Raw genomic sequence first — 16,009 nt, 5'->3', positions numbered from 1 at the left:
TCAGCTCTCCCGATGCAGCCAGGCCTCAGACGTCACTGTGGCTGGAATTATTCTTGGGGTTAGTGTGAAAAATGATCAATGTTCATTCTATGATTGTGTGTGTGTGTGTGTGTGTGTGTAGCTGGAGCGGCTGGAGTGGTCGAGCTGGACGTGTGTTCTGGGTTCAAGCTGTGAGGGAATCTGGCCGACCCACAGCGACATCACCGACATCAACGCCACGTCGCTCACCAGAGACCGAACGCTGCTCGTCACCGGGGACGACTTTGGCTTCCTCAAGCTGTTCAGCTTCCCTGTGAGGGTACGACACACACACTCACACACACACACACACACACACACACACACACTCACACACTGCAGTTTTTCCTGTCGGACATTTTACTCCACTGGAGTCGCTGAGCTCAGTGATGTATAAATTGAAAATATTCATGAAGACAATGGAAACAAACCTGATGACATCCAGACACAATTTGTTTTTTTTGCGTTTGTCTTTCTGTTTTAGTCATTAGTCAGTATTTCCTTCCTTGTTTCTTTATTTCCTTCTTGATGGACAGTTTTTCTTTTTTTTTTTATCTATTCCAACATTTTCTGTATTTTTTCCTTTGTTTCCTTCTCAATTCTCTTTATTTTTTTTCCTTTCTCCCATCCTTAATTTTTGTAGGTCTTTCCTTTTTTCCTTGTTTCTCACTTCTTGTTTATTCTTTCTTTCTTTCTTTCGTCCTTCGACTGATATGAGTGAATAAAAAAGCTCCAATCGTAACGTCACTGTGAACACCTACGTGGTTAACCTGAGTAAACTCTGAATGCAGGATTTTTTCTTGTACTGAAGTATTTCTTATACTCTTTGCCTGAGGTGAGTCACAGGTGGAAACAGGTGTATTTCTGTTCTCCAGGGTCAGTTCGCTCGGTTTAAACGTTACGTGGGCCACAGCGCGCAGGTGACCAACGTCCGATGGGCTCAGGACGACGCCACCCTGCTGACGGTGGGCGGGGCCGACACCGCCCTGATGATCTGGGCAAGGGAGCGAGGAGGCGGGGCCGGTGGAGAGGGGGAGGGGTCTTTGTTTCGTGACAACCGACCGCCTGTGGACAGCGAGGAGTCGGACGATGACATCGAGGAGGACGGAGGTGGGTGTGCCTGTTTTTACATCGAGATAATTGATGATGTTAATACACACCAGTTGCAGCTTTAGGCCTGAAAATGGAGACTAGAAAAACCACAGTATCGTCATTATGCATTAAAAAAGAGCATGTGTGACAGGCAGCGCCCCCTAGTGGCTTAGAAAGATGTTACAGAGCGACTTTAACATGGGGCCTGCTCTGTGTGTGTGTGTGTGTGTGTGTGTGTGTGTGTGTGTGTGTGTGTGTAGGCTACGACAGTGACGTTGCCAGGGAAAAGGCGGTGGATTACACTACTAAGATGTACGCCGTCAGCATCAGAGAGATGAGAGGAACCAAACCTCACCAACAGCTGAAGGAGCTGTCTGCAGAGGAGAGGTACACACACACACACACACACGCACACACACACACACCTGGAGGACCATTGTTTCTGTGAGTTTATATAAGAAAAACATTTTTCACAAATTTATCATCGTATTAACGAATCATTACGCTTGATGTCTTTAATCTCTTAATACAACTGAACCATTAAAGACATTAAAGCTGAATATAAATCAGACGTTTGTGTAAATGACAGTAAGTGTTGTAGATACAGGCTGTATGGTGCTGGTCCTGAGACTGTGTGAAAGGTTTTATGAATGATTTCGTCTTAACCTCAGTGGTCACAGTGACTGTGTGTTCTCAGTGTGTGTGTGTGTGTGTGTTTGTAAATCAAATGCATGCACAGCCTCCTGCATGGTCACTGGATGTTGTTTTGGTTCAGTCTGCTGTTTCTCCACAAAGCATGTGCTAATAGTTTATTAGGATTAATACTAGAGTTATTCAGTGTTGGTGAGCGTCTGTCCTCAATACACTCGCCAGCAAAGGGCCTTACAGGAACACTTTCATTCTGCAGGGCACAAATGTCATGAAACAAAAGACATGATGAACTGAAACACTGTGACCATGGCTGGATTAGGAGACAGTGGCCCCTGGGTGCCCATGTATGAGACCCCCACCCCTCTGTCATTGTTTTATGTCTGTTGTTTTTTTGGTGTTTTTTTTTTTGCGTGTGTGACTTTTGTAGTTTTGTAACTCTCGCACCTTGTAGATTTGCTCCTCGTAGTTTTGTGCCTATGGTTCTGACTTTTTGTGGAGGTTTGGTGCTGCTTTGTAGTAATTTGGTGTCTCTTTGTAGTTTCACATTTCTTTCTGGTTATTTCCCATCGTTGTACAGCTTTGCTCTTCTTGGTAGCTGGTTTGTGTCTGTTGTCTTTTGCGTTGCTTTATGGTTTTAAGGTTTTATCATTGAGTGACTACAAACCTGAACCACTGAACCACTCGGGCCTGTGCCTCCTTCAGTGATCCATCCATGACAGATCAAAAACATATCCACACACGCAGCCTGCTGAGATGGTCCATTAAAATACAGCTAAATGTATTTGCTCATAGAAACTCTTAATATCTGTGTTGTGTTTTGACTTGCATTCCCCTGGAGGCAGGGCATTGTCAAGTAAGTATGACCTGATAGTTGCTGTGTAGATGATTTTCACACAGGAAAGGTCAATATGGGAGGTCTAATTGGATTAGATGAATTTTACGTAGAAATCAGTGTCTGGTGAAGAAATCCAGTGAGTTCATCCTCTAATCTGTCTCTATGTGCAGGTTTTATGTTCTGTGGTTTTATGTATATTTTAATTATAATCAGAGAATATCTGTTTTAAACAAACATAATTGGAATGAAATTCAGTTAATGGGACTGTTCTTCTCGTCGTTGGGCCGAGGGGCGTCTAATAATGTCGTGTTAACTTTGTACTAGAGTTCTTTCTTTGTTAATTCTGCCCATTATTTAAATCTGAACTCAGTTAAATGTGACCATATGATCATTAAGAGCATATTCATCTTGACTTCCACTTCCTGAGGATCTCATTACCTGTGGTGTCCCTCCACAATAAACCTCAATAAAGCCACTTATTAACCAGAGGAAGCAGACGCTGCAGAACTTCACTGAGAATCATTGAGTTTTTAAGTTTCCTTCAGTGTCACAATGATCCAGTGATAGTTGTCTGTACATCCATGGGTTCACTGCAAACAGCAGCTGATGATAATAAATTCTGCTGCTGGTAATGGGGGAAGTTAGCTCTCATGCAAACAAATACAGGCTGATAAATCTGGAGCTCTGCTAAATCCAATGTAAAACCACCTGCAGGGACATAAACAGCCAACATGTCAGTTTGTCTCCTGCTTGTTAGTGCGAAAATACAAATAAGCAGCAGTAGCATGGTAGCATTTTGTTAGCATGTAGCTAGAGCCGCAACTCTGAGGCATGAAGCCTTTATATATATATATATGTGTGTGTGTGTGTGTGTGTGTTTCTATGTTCTGTGTGCAAAGAGGCATGTATATATGTGTGCGTGTGCGCGTGTGTGTGTGTGTGTGTGTGTGTTTTCTAAAGCTTTGTACCTTGGTTCTGTCCCTCTGCTGTCCAGGGGATCCAGGTAACACCTGTCCACCTGTCAGTCTGTTGCTGTTTGTCCATGCAGTGCCTCTTCATTGTGTGTATGTGTGTGTGTTTACTTACTTCACTGTCACATTTCCTAGTACTAATTATCTATTTACCATCAAATGAAATGGCCGTAAGGTGCAGGCGTCATCTAAACGTATTGTAGTAAAAACTGGAATATTTCCCAATAAATGTGTAAAATACCATAAACCTAAATATACCTTAATACTGTGCATAATTAGAGTACTTGAATAAAATCATATTTTTAACCAGCACATGACAGAGAATTATACCGAACTTGCAGCTTCTCCAGGTTTTCTAAAAACAGAGAACTAGGGTTCTTAAAAAACTAAGTGTACTCTGTAGGAGAGAGGCTTCTAACTGAGCGAGTACACAAGCAACATGAAGAAACATCTGTCTGCATCTGTCCTGTTTGTCTCTGCCACAGATGGAAACACACAGACGGTGGTGAGCTGCCATGTTGCAGCAGGTTCAGTCCCAACAGTAGAAATCTGCAGTTTTGGGATGTTTCGTAATGAAATAAATGACAAAACCAAGCAATTTACTTTACTGAGATTATACAAAAGACAAGCGAAGAAAGTCATTACACAGTGAAAGTTCACCTTAGATATTACAGAAATATCTACTTTCCACTGAAGATACAAGTGTTTTGGTTTGCAAATCCTCAAACTGAGCAGCTGGAAACTCAGCGAGTCGACAGACCTCCTGTTTTCCCTGTACCAAGATGGCCGCTGCACTGCCACATCACCGCTTATGAGGAGTCTGTGTGTTTACCTCTGTGGTCGCTGCTGTCTGTCTGCAGTTTCTCCTGTCCGATCGTCTCTGAGCACGCCGTCTCACTGCCTGTCTGAGAGCTGAGTCACTGTTTCTGTCTGATTGTTGATTGATCGATTATATTAGTAATAAATCAACTGATCCTCCAGGCCTCCAGTGAGTCGGGCGGCGCCGCAGCCGGAGAAACTCTTGAAGAACAACGTCTCCAAGAAGAAGCGAGTGGTGGAGGTAAGTCTATCTTTCTGTCTGTCTCTCAGCCTATCTGTGTGTCCTCCTGTTCACCTGCCCACCTGTCCCTCTGCAGGACCTGGTTCTGGATCACGTGTTCGGTTTTCGGGGCTTTGATTGTCGCAACAACCTGCACTACCTCAACGACGGTGCTGAGATCGTCTACCACACTGCAGCCACCGCCATCGTCCACAGCCTCAGCACCGGTAACCATGGAAACACATTCACTACCAGTCATCTGGGTTCACCTCCATGTTTCAGCTCAGGTCCAGGGCCGAAGCTGAAATGGTCCAAAGCGTCAGAGGGAAAAGCAGGAAGTGAATGTCAGAGATAAAAAGATTAGTTTGGATCAGAAGTTAAAAGGCTGCTGGATGTCTGTGTCTCGTTTGCTGCAGGAACTCAGAGTTTCTACCTGGAACACACCGACGACATCCTGTGTCTGACCGTCAACCAGCACCCGAAATTTAAAAACATCATCGCCACAGGACAGATCGGTACGCTCGGTGTGTGTGTGTGTGAGTGTGTGAGTGAGTGTGTGTGTGGCGCCTTCTGTTTCTGCATGTCACTGTGTTCCTTACTAACTCGTCTGTACTAAACCAGTCCTGCTTTCTCTCCTCTGCTTCCTGTTTAACCTGCCTGCTTTCCTCTTTCCTGCTGAGAACAGACAGACTGATGACACTAACATCCAGTTCTTTAGCAACGATAAGCAGATGGTTTTTAAAGAGAACAGAATCGCCCCTAAAATCTTGTGTTTGCTGTCATGGCTGACATTTGAAACAACTCACTGCAGCTTTTCGTCTGTTTTTTTGTGTCTCTGTGTGTGTTTGTGTTTTGGCCAGCCTTATTTGTCTCCATCGCTCTCACCTCAGGTGACGTCAGTGAACTCCCAGGTAAAAAAAACTACAAAAAGAACCCAGAACCCTCACCACCCCTCCCATCACAACAGACGCCCTGAGACCCAGAGATAAGCTGCTAAAATGAGCCCATCAGGGTTTTTGACCCATCCCTGTCCCGGTTCTCCAACATGTTCAGGTTTCCTTTCCTTCAGGCAGCTGAAATGTAAACGGAGACTGTGGAGAACAGGACCAGTATTGTCACCTGTAGGTGCCAGTAGTCACAAAAACACTTTGAGTATCATTTATTCCTCCCCTGCCTTGTTCCCATGGACGGACCATGAGGCCACGTCTTCGTGGTCGCTTTCTGTCTTTGTAACTTTCTGCTTGTAGACCTTTTGCATCTTTCTGGTACTTTCATGTTTTGCATCTCTTTATGTTCCTTTTGCATCTTTTCCTGGATGTTTCACTTTTCTTTGATTTTTTTTTTCTGTCGTCCTTGTTTTGCATCTATGCGTTCATTTATTTTTAGTTTGTGATGATCTCTGTTATTAGTCACTGTTAGTTTTTGCCTCTCTGTGTTTGTTGTGTGTCACATTGTAGTTTTGTGTCTCTTTGGAGTTGTAGCTCAGCACCGGTAGGGTCCAGTATTTAATTAGTTCTGGATACAGCAGGTTTCCAGTGTAAATCACAGGCTGTGTTATAAAGTTGAGCTCAGGCTTAATCAATAATTCATGAAGCAGCCAAATTCAACATTTTCCTGGTCGCACGTTTGTCGCATGATTGTCTAAACTCCCAGTTTGATCAGCTTCCGCCTGGAGAAAAGGAAGCTGACCTAAAAACCAGCTGGGAGACGTGGAAGCGTTGGACAGTAAGACAGCTGGTTCTCAGGGTGTCTGTGAGCTGCACACATCCCTCTGCTCTGCTTTGGTCCCGATACTGACCTGCACATTTTAACTTCTGTGGAGCTTCTTTCTGTGACTTTCCCTCGTCCTGCTGAGTTTATATCGTCTCTCCTTGTGTCTGGGAATGTTCACGTAGGCACCACCCCCTCCATCCACGTGTGGGACGCCATGAGTAAACAGACCCTGTCCGTCCTCCGCTGTGCTCACGCTAAAGGCGTCGGCTACGTGAACTTCAGTGCCACCGGGAAGCTGCTGCTGTCTGTCGGAGTGGAGCCTGAACACACCATCACTGTGTGGCGCTGGCAGGAAGGTGGGACTGATAACTGATCAATAACCAGTAACGTTCAACAGGCTGTTCCCAGATGTTTTATATAGCTCATCAAATAAATTATTTATCCTTTAATTGGCAAACCTCAATTTTCCACCTGTTTCTGTCACATGTCCAGGGTGTAAAGTGTAAAGGTCATATCCTTCCTACTGGTTTCATCCATATTTTTATACCCAATATATATATTTTAATAAAACGATGTAAGGGTGTGAATGTTCATTAGAACGGGACAGAATACTGAGGAAAGTAACAGCAGCGTCTCCATGCAGGATCCAGGGTGTGCAGCAAAGGCGGACACCCGGACCGGATCTTTGTGGTGGAGTTCCGGCCAGACTCGGACTCCCAATTTGTGTCAGTAGGAATCAAACACGTCAAGTTCTGGACGCTGGCTGGCGGCGCGTTGATGTATAAGAAAGGAGTGGTGGGGACGGTGGAGGACGGCAGGATGCAGACGATGCTGTCTGTCGCCTTTGGTGCCGTGAGTTTACTGTGAATTTATTATTGATGGATTCTAATTATTGAGTTTATCACTTTAGCTGACGTTAACTGCCTTATGTGCTTCTGATTTGAAGTACTTTATGTACCGCTGGGTAGCTGACGTTAGCTACCTTATGTACTTCTGATTTGAAGTACTTTATGTACCGCTGGGTAGCTGACGTTAGCTACCTTATGTACTTCTGATTTGAAGTACTTTATGTACCGCTGGGTAGCTGACGTTAGCTACCTTATGTACTTCTGATTTGAAGTACTTTATGTACCGCTGGGTAGCTGACGTTAGCTACCTTATGTACTTCTGATTTGAAGTACTTTATGTACCGCTGGGTAGCTGACGTTAGCCACCTTATGTACTTCTGATTTGAAGTACTTTATGTACCGCTGGGTAGCTGACGTTAGCCACCTTATGTACTTCTGATTTGAAGTACTTTATGTACCGCTGGGTAGCTGACGTTAGCCACCTTATGTACTTCTGATTTGAAGTACTTTATGTACCGCTGGGTAGCTGACGTTAACCACCTTATGTACTTCTGATTTGAAGTACTTTATGTACCGCTGGGTAGCTGACGTTAACCACCTTATGTACTTCTGATTTGAAGTACTTTATGTACCGCTGGGTAGCTGACGTTAACTACCTTATGTACTTCTGATTTGAAGTACTTTATGTACCGCTGGGTATCTTGGGAATTTCCCACCAGGGATCAATAAAGTTTGATGTATGTATGTAGTGAAATCCAAGGATGAAGTAGCACAACATGGAAGTATTTAGGTAGAATTCAGTATTTGAGTAAATAATGTGTCAGAGTCCAGTTCAGCTTTGTTTTGAAGCTGATGTCTTTGTGTGCGCAGAATAACTTGACCTTTACCGGCGCCATTAACGGGGACGTGTACGTGTGGCGGGACCACTACCTGCTAAGGGTGGTGGCGAAGGCTCACACGGGGCCGGTCTTCACCATGTACACCACACTGAGAGACGGACTCATCGTCACCGGCGGCAAAGAGAGACCGTGAGTGACACACCGACAGATGATTCCTTTGAATCTTAGATGTTGTTTTCTTCATCAGTGAAATCAACACATTTCCAGATGTTTGAGACTTTTCTTACTGTCATCGATGCAAAACTTTCACCTGAGAAGATCTTTTGGTTCCGCTGTTCTCAGCGTCACTTACCAGACGTGTGTGTGTGTGTCAGGTCTAAGGAGGGCGGTGCGGTGAAGCTCTGGGATCAGGAGATGAAACGCTGCAGAGCCTTCCAGCTGGAGACGGGGCAGCAGGTGGAGTGTGTCCGGTCCGTCTGCAGAGGCAAGGTGAGTATGTTACATTCTGATCTTCCGTCCTAGGTCCAGCTCTTCTCCTCACCACCCCCTCCTCTTCCTCAGGGTAAGATCTTGGTGGGGACGAAGGACGGAGAGATCATCGAGGTCGGGGAGAAGAACGCGGCGTCCAACCTGCTGCTGGACAGTCACGCTCGGGGAGGGATCTGGGGTCTGACCGCTCATCCTGCTAAAGACCTCTGCATCACCGCCAGCGACGACACCACCATCCGGCTCTGGGACCTCGCCGACAAGGTACCGACCGGTGCTGCTACTGTCCGTTGTCCATGGTGTCAACAAAAACTATAACACAAGTTCTTATCAAAAGAGTTTGACCATCCAAATGTTCCTCTAGAGGTTCATTAAAGAACTTCACATGTTCTCATGGAGCTAAATGTGACTGAACTGTGGTGAATATGATTTAAATACGTCGTCTAAGTGATTTGTTTAATGTCAGAAATAGTTCTGTCAGAAAAACTATTTAGATTTGCTTTCATTTTTTATTACATTTGAAGCAAACTCGTTTAAGGTTCATAGTTTGACAGTAAGATGCTGAAAACAGATCTATACGTTCTTTTGTAAATATCTGATTGATTATTAAAATAGTTTATTACAGCCCTAAAACTTATACATCAGATATACATGAGACAAATGAGGTTGAGCTGACAAACATCCAGACCAGGTTCCAAAATGAGCATTGAAATAATCCATTAAACATTTGTCAACAAAAGGTCACACCTGCAGTAACATCACTTTGACTAAAACTGTTCTCTCTGTTTAGAAACTGTTGAACAAGGTGTGTGTCGGCCACGCGGCCCGGTGTGTGAGCTACAGCGCGGACGGGGAAATGCTTGCGGTGGGGATGAAGAACGGTGAGTTCCTCCTCCTCCTCGCCAACACGCTGAAGATGTGGGTGAAGAAACGAGACCGCAGCGCCGCCATCCAGGATATCCGGTAGGAGAGAGAGCAAAGATGGTGACAGTAAAAGAAACAGAGGAGGATTTGCATGAAGCATTTTACGACAGGAAGAGCCAGGGTACCTGAGCGCTCCTTTGTGTCGACTCTTGTTTAGGTTCAGTCCTGATCGGCGTCTGTTGGCGGTCGGTTCGGTGGAGAACACGGTGGATGTGTACGACGTGAGCGGAGGTCCGAGTCTGAACCGCCTTGTTTACTGCAGTGACATCCCTGCTTTAGTCCTGCAGCTTGACTTCTCTGCTGACAGCGCATATATACAGGTACATACACATACCACACACAGCATTTACATACAGGTACACACACGGATATACACATACCGCTTATATACACGTACACACATGCATTTAGAGAACATAAATGTGTGTGTATGCGCCCACAGGTGTCCACAGGAGCTTATAAGCGACAGGTGTTTGAAGTCCCTTCAGGGAAGCTGGTGAGTGACCAGACCGTCATCGACAGAATCACCTGGGCAACATGGACCAGGTAACACCTGCACACACAAAGAGTTTTAATGGACTTAAACACACGTCACTGGCTGCAACATGTTTCGTCTCTTCCTCCTTCTCTCCTGCAGCATCCTGGGAGATGAAGTTTTAGGGATTTGGCCTCGAAACGCCGACAAAGCCGACGTAAACTGTGCGTGTGTGTCTCACGCTGGCCTGAACGTCGTCACTGGCGACGACTTTGGATTAGTCAAATTGTTTGACTTCCCCTGCACAGAGAAGTTTGTGAGTCACTGAGCAACTGTGTTTAACTTGGCGTGATACCATGACAGCTCGATTCCTGAAGCCCAATAGATGTTATGCTAATAGAATTATTTTGGAAGAATGTAATTAAAAAGGCTTTTATTTTGAAAGGGTGTCACATGGCAGGATGCTCATGTGACCATCAATTAAAATCCTTATTCAAAACTTTCATTTTGAATATGCTTTAATTTATGAGGTGCAGAAACGAGACTTTTATTGTGAAAGTCAGGCCGACATTAAAAAATGCAGCAGCAAAAGACGATCAGTCGATTGTTGAGACTAATGTAAGATATTTTTTTGTCTGCAGGCCAAACACAAGCGCTACCTCGGCCACTCGGCTCATGTGACCAACATTCGCTTCTCCCATGACGACAAATTCGTGATCAGCACAGGAGGAGACGACTGCAGGTAAACTGATCATTGATCAATCAGTCACTTAAAACACAGCTACAGCTCTGCTGCAGGTTGATTGGCCAAAATGACACACACTAGGTACAGTTTAACAAATTGATCACTAGTGTTTTGTTGGCCAGATAGATGACACAGACCTCTGACAGGTGTGTGTTCACAGATTTGACACGTTTAGTACTGACGGCTCTGTCAAAGCTCATAAGAGTAGACGGCGGGACGTTCAACCTCTGACCAATCAGCATCTTCGGAGCCAGTAGAGCTCACGGCACTGGCTACGTTGTTCTGTCAATCATGTGTTGAATTTCCAGCTGAACCACAGACTTCACACAACACCTGAGGACAGGTGAGATTCACAGAGGTAAATGCAGCAGTGTTAGCATGATGTGAGCATTAGCTCAGAATTGGTGTCGCTATGGCAGCCGTTTCACTGGAATATCCTTAATTGCATTTCAGGTATTTGAACCTGACATGATGTTTTAGCATTTATCAGACTCATATTGACGACTAGAACAATTTGTTATTGAAGATATCTGCAGTGACATTTTAACTAGCAGGACTAGCTCATTGACCTGAATGAGGAAAATACAGACATCTACTAGTCAACAGTCAAACTACAGACATCTCTCTAATGATTCACATTGAAGATATCTGGGAATGTAAAATGATATCATACATGTGGTGGGGGCTCAGTCTCAGTCTGTGCTGGGTAAAATAGGGACGTTTATGACAGAACAGACTTATTTTAACTCCAACTAGCTTTTAGTGCTAACACCATGCTAACACCATGCTAACACCATGCTAACACCATGCTAACACTGCTGATGTCCACTTTTATTCTCACCTGTCAGGTCGTGAAGGTGAAGAAGTCATTGTTTTACCTGTTTCTGTGGAGTCTGATTTGCTGAGACGACTGTCACATGACTGACAGAACACCAATGCCGTGGCCTGTAGTGGCTCCAAAGATGCTGATTGGTCAGAGGTTGATTGTCCTGCCCTCTCCTCTTCTGGACCATGTGATTGTTTACGAAGCTCGTGAAATTACGTGTTCACAGCTGATTTTCTGTGTGTGTGTTGCAGTGTTTTCGTGTGGAAGTGTCTGTGAACGCAGAGATTTCTACCATCTGCCTTGATCCAGGAACCACAAGTGCATCCAGAGGGAATCGAACCCACGACCTGAACCACAGACCGTCTTGTGGTGATGCGGGAAAACTCCAGTCAAACGCTTCTTGATGGATCACGTGACCCTGAACAAACCGTGAAGGGCAGAAAGAGCCGGAAGCTTCAGCCGATGGTTTCCAGCAGAAACTTGTGACAGCAGCAGCAGGAGACGGTTAACCTGCCGTCATGGCGACATCACTCTCCTCCTACCCAGAATGCCTTGCGTGGGGTTCTCTGACAGCTCATGAGCTGCAGGCGGAGAGAAAACAACATGTTTGTTCAGAATTCAGCCTCTTTTTGCATCATCACAGAATCTGTAGCAGCGACTGATTGAATTTCTCTTCAGCGATTAATAAACACATCAGTTATAAACCCACATGATCCTATTAATGGCCAATAACTGATCAATAAATCCATGAGTGGACAGTTTGAGATGGCAGGTTTGTTCTTTACATCACATTTATCCCTGAGACGGAGAAAGTGGGACCGACTCCACAAAGACAAAGTCCACGTTTGAAAAATGTGAAAAATGTGGACTTTCTGAGGAAACATGGGAAACTTCAAATATCGAGTTTGGTTGTTGCACATAATCAATAATTAACCCTGTGGAGTCTGGAGCTGTTTTGGTCATCCTGAATACTTCAGATAAACTTTATTGATCCTTAAACAGAAAGTCACCAAACTACATTTACCACGTCAGTGTTTGCTCTTTTTCTCTGCATGATACCAATACGACCTCACACACACACACACATATAGTTTTTTTGACACTGACATGGTCAAAGCATTTCTAACATTTTAAATACAAGATTCAAAAGTGAGAATATTCGTCTAAAATCAAACTATAGACACTAGACATGATCTCATACTGTATTTAAATGATCAGATTTCCATTTTTATTTGTTTTTTTTATAACAACAACTAGTGAGTGTTTCGAGCACTTTGACATTAGTTGATTAGGTTTAACTTATTTACTTACTTTACTAATTTGACGACCCTGGTGTGATCAGAGACTCCTGAGGGTTAAACAATTAAAGCTCTTTAAATAAGCTACAGCTAATCACACATTGGATTGGATTGTAATTATAGTGATTCGTCAATATGAGTCCAAACAAACTGAAGTTAAAGTTTTCGTTTGTTTTTTTGTTTTTTTTAAATTAGCAGATTAAACAGAAAATAAAAGTCATTTAACCCTGTTTCCTCTCAGTGTTTGTGGAGCAGCTCAGCTAAAGTTCCAGGATTCAACACTTTTCTCACGTGTCTCCTAAAAGCTACTGGTGCTGCATTCAGGTGACGCTTGGAGATAAAACGCTCAAGTGGAAAAGTTTAGAAAAAAATTCCAAACCAACCTGAGGGACCGGTTCAAAGACTGACGGAGAGCTTCTGGTCAGATTTGATCTCACAGCTGTTCTGCACTGGGAGCACTGGGATGTGATACTGGTGTGTTGAACCTGAAAAAGAAGCTAAAATTCATGTTTCGTTTCACAGAGCCTTTACTGTGTGTGTGTCCCTGGATATCATCACAATTAAGTGCCTTTCTGGATCTTTCTTTTTTTTTTTTAATCCATGTTCAGACTTTTTGTACCACGTCTGGTGCTACACTGAGAATGTTTTACTCATCCAAAACAGACAGACTGCTGCTTTTACTTTCAACATGAAACATCCAAAGCATCATCATCATAAAAACAACAAGTAGAAAACAAAACCTTTGGAAATATCTAATATGCCTGATTTACTGTGGACGTGAGTGTGTCTGTTGAATATTAGCTGTTGTGAAAACGTGTCTGAAGAGTTTCTTTGTGTAAAGAACAGAAAATAAGACGTCACACACCTGATTTCCTGCATTCATGAGGGTCAGTGAAGTAATCGCAGAGGCTGCATTCAGGTTCTTCCTGACTGAAGGAAAAATGAGAGATGAGATGAGTTATCCACACGGTTTGGTTCTAGATCATTTATTCAAAACAGTAAAAAAAAAAAAAAACTCCTTTAGACACGAGTTTTTCTGCCTGATGTGTTTTTTAGTTGGTAAAAAAACAAATTTACTGCAAATTAGTCCAAATTAACATGTTGAAGAGCTCAGCATGTTCCTGAAACAGATAAATGATGGATTTGGTCTTGGTTCCTCAGGACTGTGTCAGACTCTGAGCCGTTTACAGTCACACACACTGTTGATCAGACTGAATGACAGAAAAGCTCCAGTTACATAAAACTGTTATTTCTGTCATTGATACATCTGATAATTATTTTCTCTAATGATCGACTGTTAATGAATAAAATGCTCTTTATTGTTCCCTGGAGTCAATTTGAAATTATTCTAATTAGACATAAAAATATGCTACTTGATATTTCTCCTCTGCTACAACTCAGAGGGAAATAATCTATTAACATATTAACGTTGTTTTAAAATGGGCCGATCTAGAAACAGGAGAAAATAGTAAAGTATAATAGAGTATTTCTGGAAAATAAACATAAACAAACTAAACATAAATTCCTGCTCAACATTATTTTAACCTGTGGAATCAGGAGAGTCTAGAAAATAAAGGAGTTAAATCATTTTAAATCTTTTTTTTTTTTTTACATGACCAGAAAATAGTTTGTGTGAAAGTTGTGATTGTGATGTTCTAAGTAATAAAAACTAATAGTGTGAAGAAATATTTATTAATGACGTCTTGATAAAAGTCCTGGTGTCTGTGCTGCTGATGCAGATTTGTGGTGTGTTGCAGAACTTTATTTCTAAAAAGACGACGTAAAAACTGTTCTGAGGTCAGTTTATTCTGCAGTGAAAACGTGTCGCTCTGCTGTTTCCTGACACTTTGTATCATAAAATGCAACAACGCTTCAGTGCATGAATTTATTTTTTAACTGAAAGTCTGTGGACGATGATATTTTATGTGGAACTGGTTGATTTTTATACTGAGTTTATTGTGATTAAAGAGTGTGTGTGTGTTTTAGCCAAATGTATGAACTGATTAAATGAGACTCGTGCAAAGAAAATGGTTTCGTACTTTTTCTTCTGTTTTCACAGGCAGAATAAAGTTTGACCAAATCTCAAAGTGAAGACTAAACATCTTTAGAGTCCAGGCCAGGTTTTATAGACCCACGTGTGTTTTCTTAGGCAGACCTGGTCTAATGTGGTCTGGATGGGGAGCATGCTTCCCCAGTTAGAATAAAGCTTTAACAAACCTGAAACTGGGTTTTACATTAGTCCAGGTCTGACCAGTCTAAGTGGTTTTTAGTGGTTCTTGGTCTAACGTGGTCTGGATGGAGGAAAACGTGAACAGACTAAAATGTAAACAGAGAATTAAAGGTTTAAATCAGAAACTCAGTCACCTTACAGTCTTCTCTCTTCTTCAGGCACTACTGTCCACATCACCCAGAGCTCTGCTGCCCCCTGGTGGCCAAAAACAAATACACAATGAGTAAAATAAAACTTCAAAAGGTCCAAACTCAGCTGTGTCAGGAGCTTTCATCCACATCCCAGGACCTTCCCCAGAGGATCCTACTCATTAGTCACGTTGCTGTTTCCAAGGCCAACACTGAGGAAGCTTTAAGCCCCACATTTAGCATCAACGAGGTCTCTATAGATCTGAAACCCAGTGTCAGCTGTAACTGTGGCTAACTGTGGTCCAGTTTGGACACACCTGTAGAAACATCTGGGTGTTAATGTTTATTCTTTCTAAAGACGGAGCTGAAAGTTTTACTCACATTTGTTCATTTGTCCCCACGTTCATGAAGTCTTCTCTGCAGGACTTCTGTAGTTCTGTCACAGGGACCGCTGGGTCTCTTCTGTGACCAAGGAAGAGTCCTGCTGGTTCCAGACTTCTTCTATTTCCCCAGTGACTGAGGCCAGTGTGCTCCCAGGAACACTCAGAGCTTTTAGACCTGGTTTTATCTCCTGGTCTGTGTCTCAGCACTATCTAATCACAGAGTCCACAGAGCGTTCTCCTGGGCTTCAGGTCCTGGTTTCTGTCCTGACCTGCAGTGTGAACTGTGGCACCTTAGATACACAAGTGTGTCTTTCTAAACCAGGGGTGCTTAGTCCTGGTCCTCGAGGTCCACTGTCCTGCTTGGTTCCCCACTATCCCTGATTATGTGGATCAGGTGTGTTCAGCCAATCAGAAGCTGGGGGATAAACCATTTTGTCTTCCCCCTCATGTGAGATGGTACCTTCCAGATTCTAATGGACTGAACATACACCTGATCCAGGTAATTAGC

General features: G+C 43.4%; 1 protein-coding gene and 1 long non-coding RNA gene across 2 annotated transcripts in view; one reads left to right on the top strand and one right to left on the bottom strand.

The window, feature by feature from the left end:
- LOC113131731 (EMAP like 6) overlaps nucleotides 1-11,825 on the top strand; it is a 46,137-nt gene extending 34,312 nt beyond the window's left edge. Inside the window, 20 exon segments of the mRNA XM_026309321.1 lie at nucleotides 122-298; nucleotides 894-1,128; nucleotides 1,371-1,497; nucleotides 2,600-2,614; nucleotides 3,591-3,599; nucleotides 4,549-4,627; nucleotides 4,704-4,833; nucleotides 5,023-5,121; nucleotides 5,497-5,517; nucleotides 6,502-6,675; nucleotides 6,963-7,171; nucleotides 8,038-8,195; nucleotides 8,381-8,495; nucleotides 8,568-8,756; nucleotides 9,283-9,455; nucleotides 9,574-9,736; nucleotides 9,859-9,962; nucleotides 10,054-10,207; nucleotides 10,533-10,633; nucleotides 11,714-11,825. Coding sequence (XP_026165106.1) covers nucleotides 122-298; nucleotides 894-1,128; nucleotides 1,371-1,497; nucleotides 2,600-2,614; nucleotides 3,591-3,599; nucleotides 4,549-4,627; nucleotides 4,704-4,833; nucleotides 5,023-5,121; nucleotides 5,497-5,517; nucleotides 6,502-6,675; nucleotides 6,963-7,171; nucleotides 8,038-8,195; nucleotides 8,381-8,495; nucleotides 8,568-8,756; nucleotides 9,283-9,455; nucleotides 9,574-9,736; nucleotides 9,859-9,962; nucleotides 10,054-10,207; nucleotides 10,533-10,633; nucleotides 11,714-11,738 — 2,457 coding nt within the window. The 3' untranslated portion in view covers nucleotides 11,739-11,825.
- Nucleotides 11,826-11,915: 90 nt separating this feature from the next.
- On the bottom strand, nucleotides 11,916-13,692 carry LOC113131756 (uncharacterized). Its single transcript, XR_003295842.2, has 3 exons — nucleotides 13,626-13,692; nucleotides 13,144-13,245; nucleotides 11,916-12,043 (listed from the first exon to the last, which is right to left on the bottom strand). It is a non-coding gene; the product is annotated as an uncharacterized LOC113131756 (long non-coding RNA).
- Between the last annotated feature and the right edge of the window lie 2,317 nt (nucleotides 13,693-16,009).

This window comes from Mastacembelus armatus, chromosome 15, assembly GCF_900324485.2.
Source record: "Mastacembelus armatus chromosome 15, fMasArm1.2, whole genome shotgun sequence".
Classification (NCBI taxonomy): Eukaryota; Metazoa; Chordata; class Actinopteri; order Synbranchiformes; family Mastacembelidae; genus Mastacembelus; species Mastacembelus armatus.
This window is presented reverse-complemented; position numbering and strand designations above follow the sequence as displayed.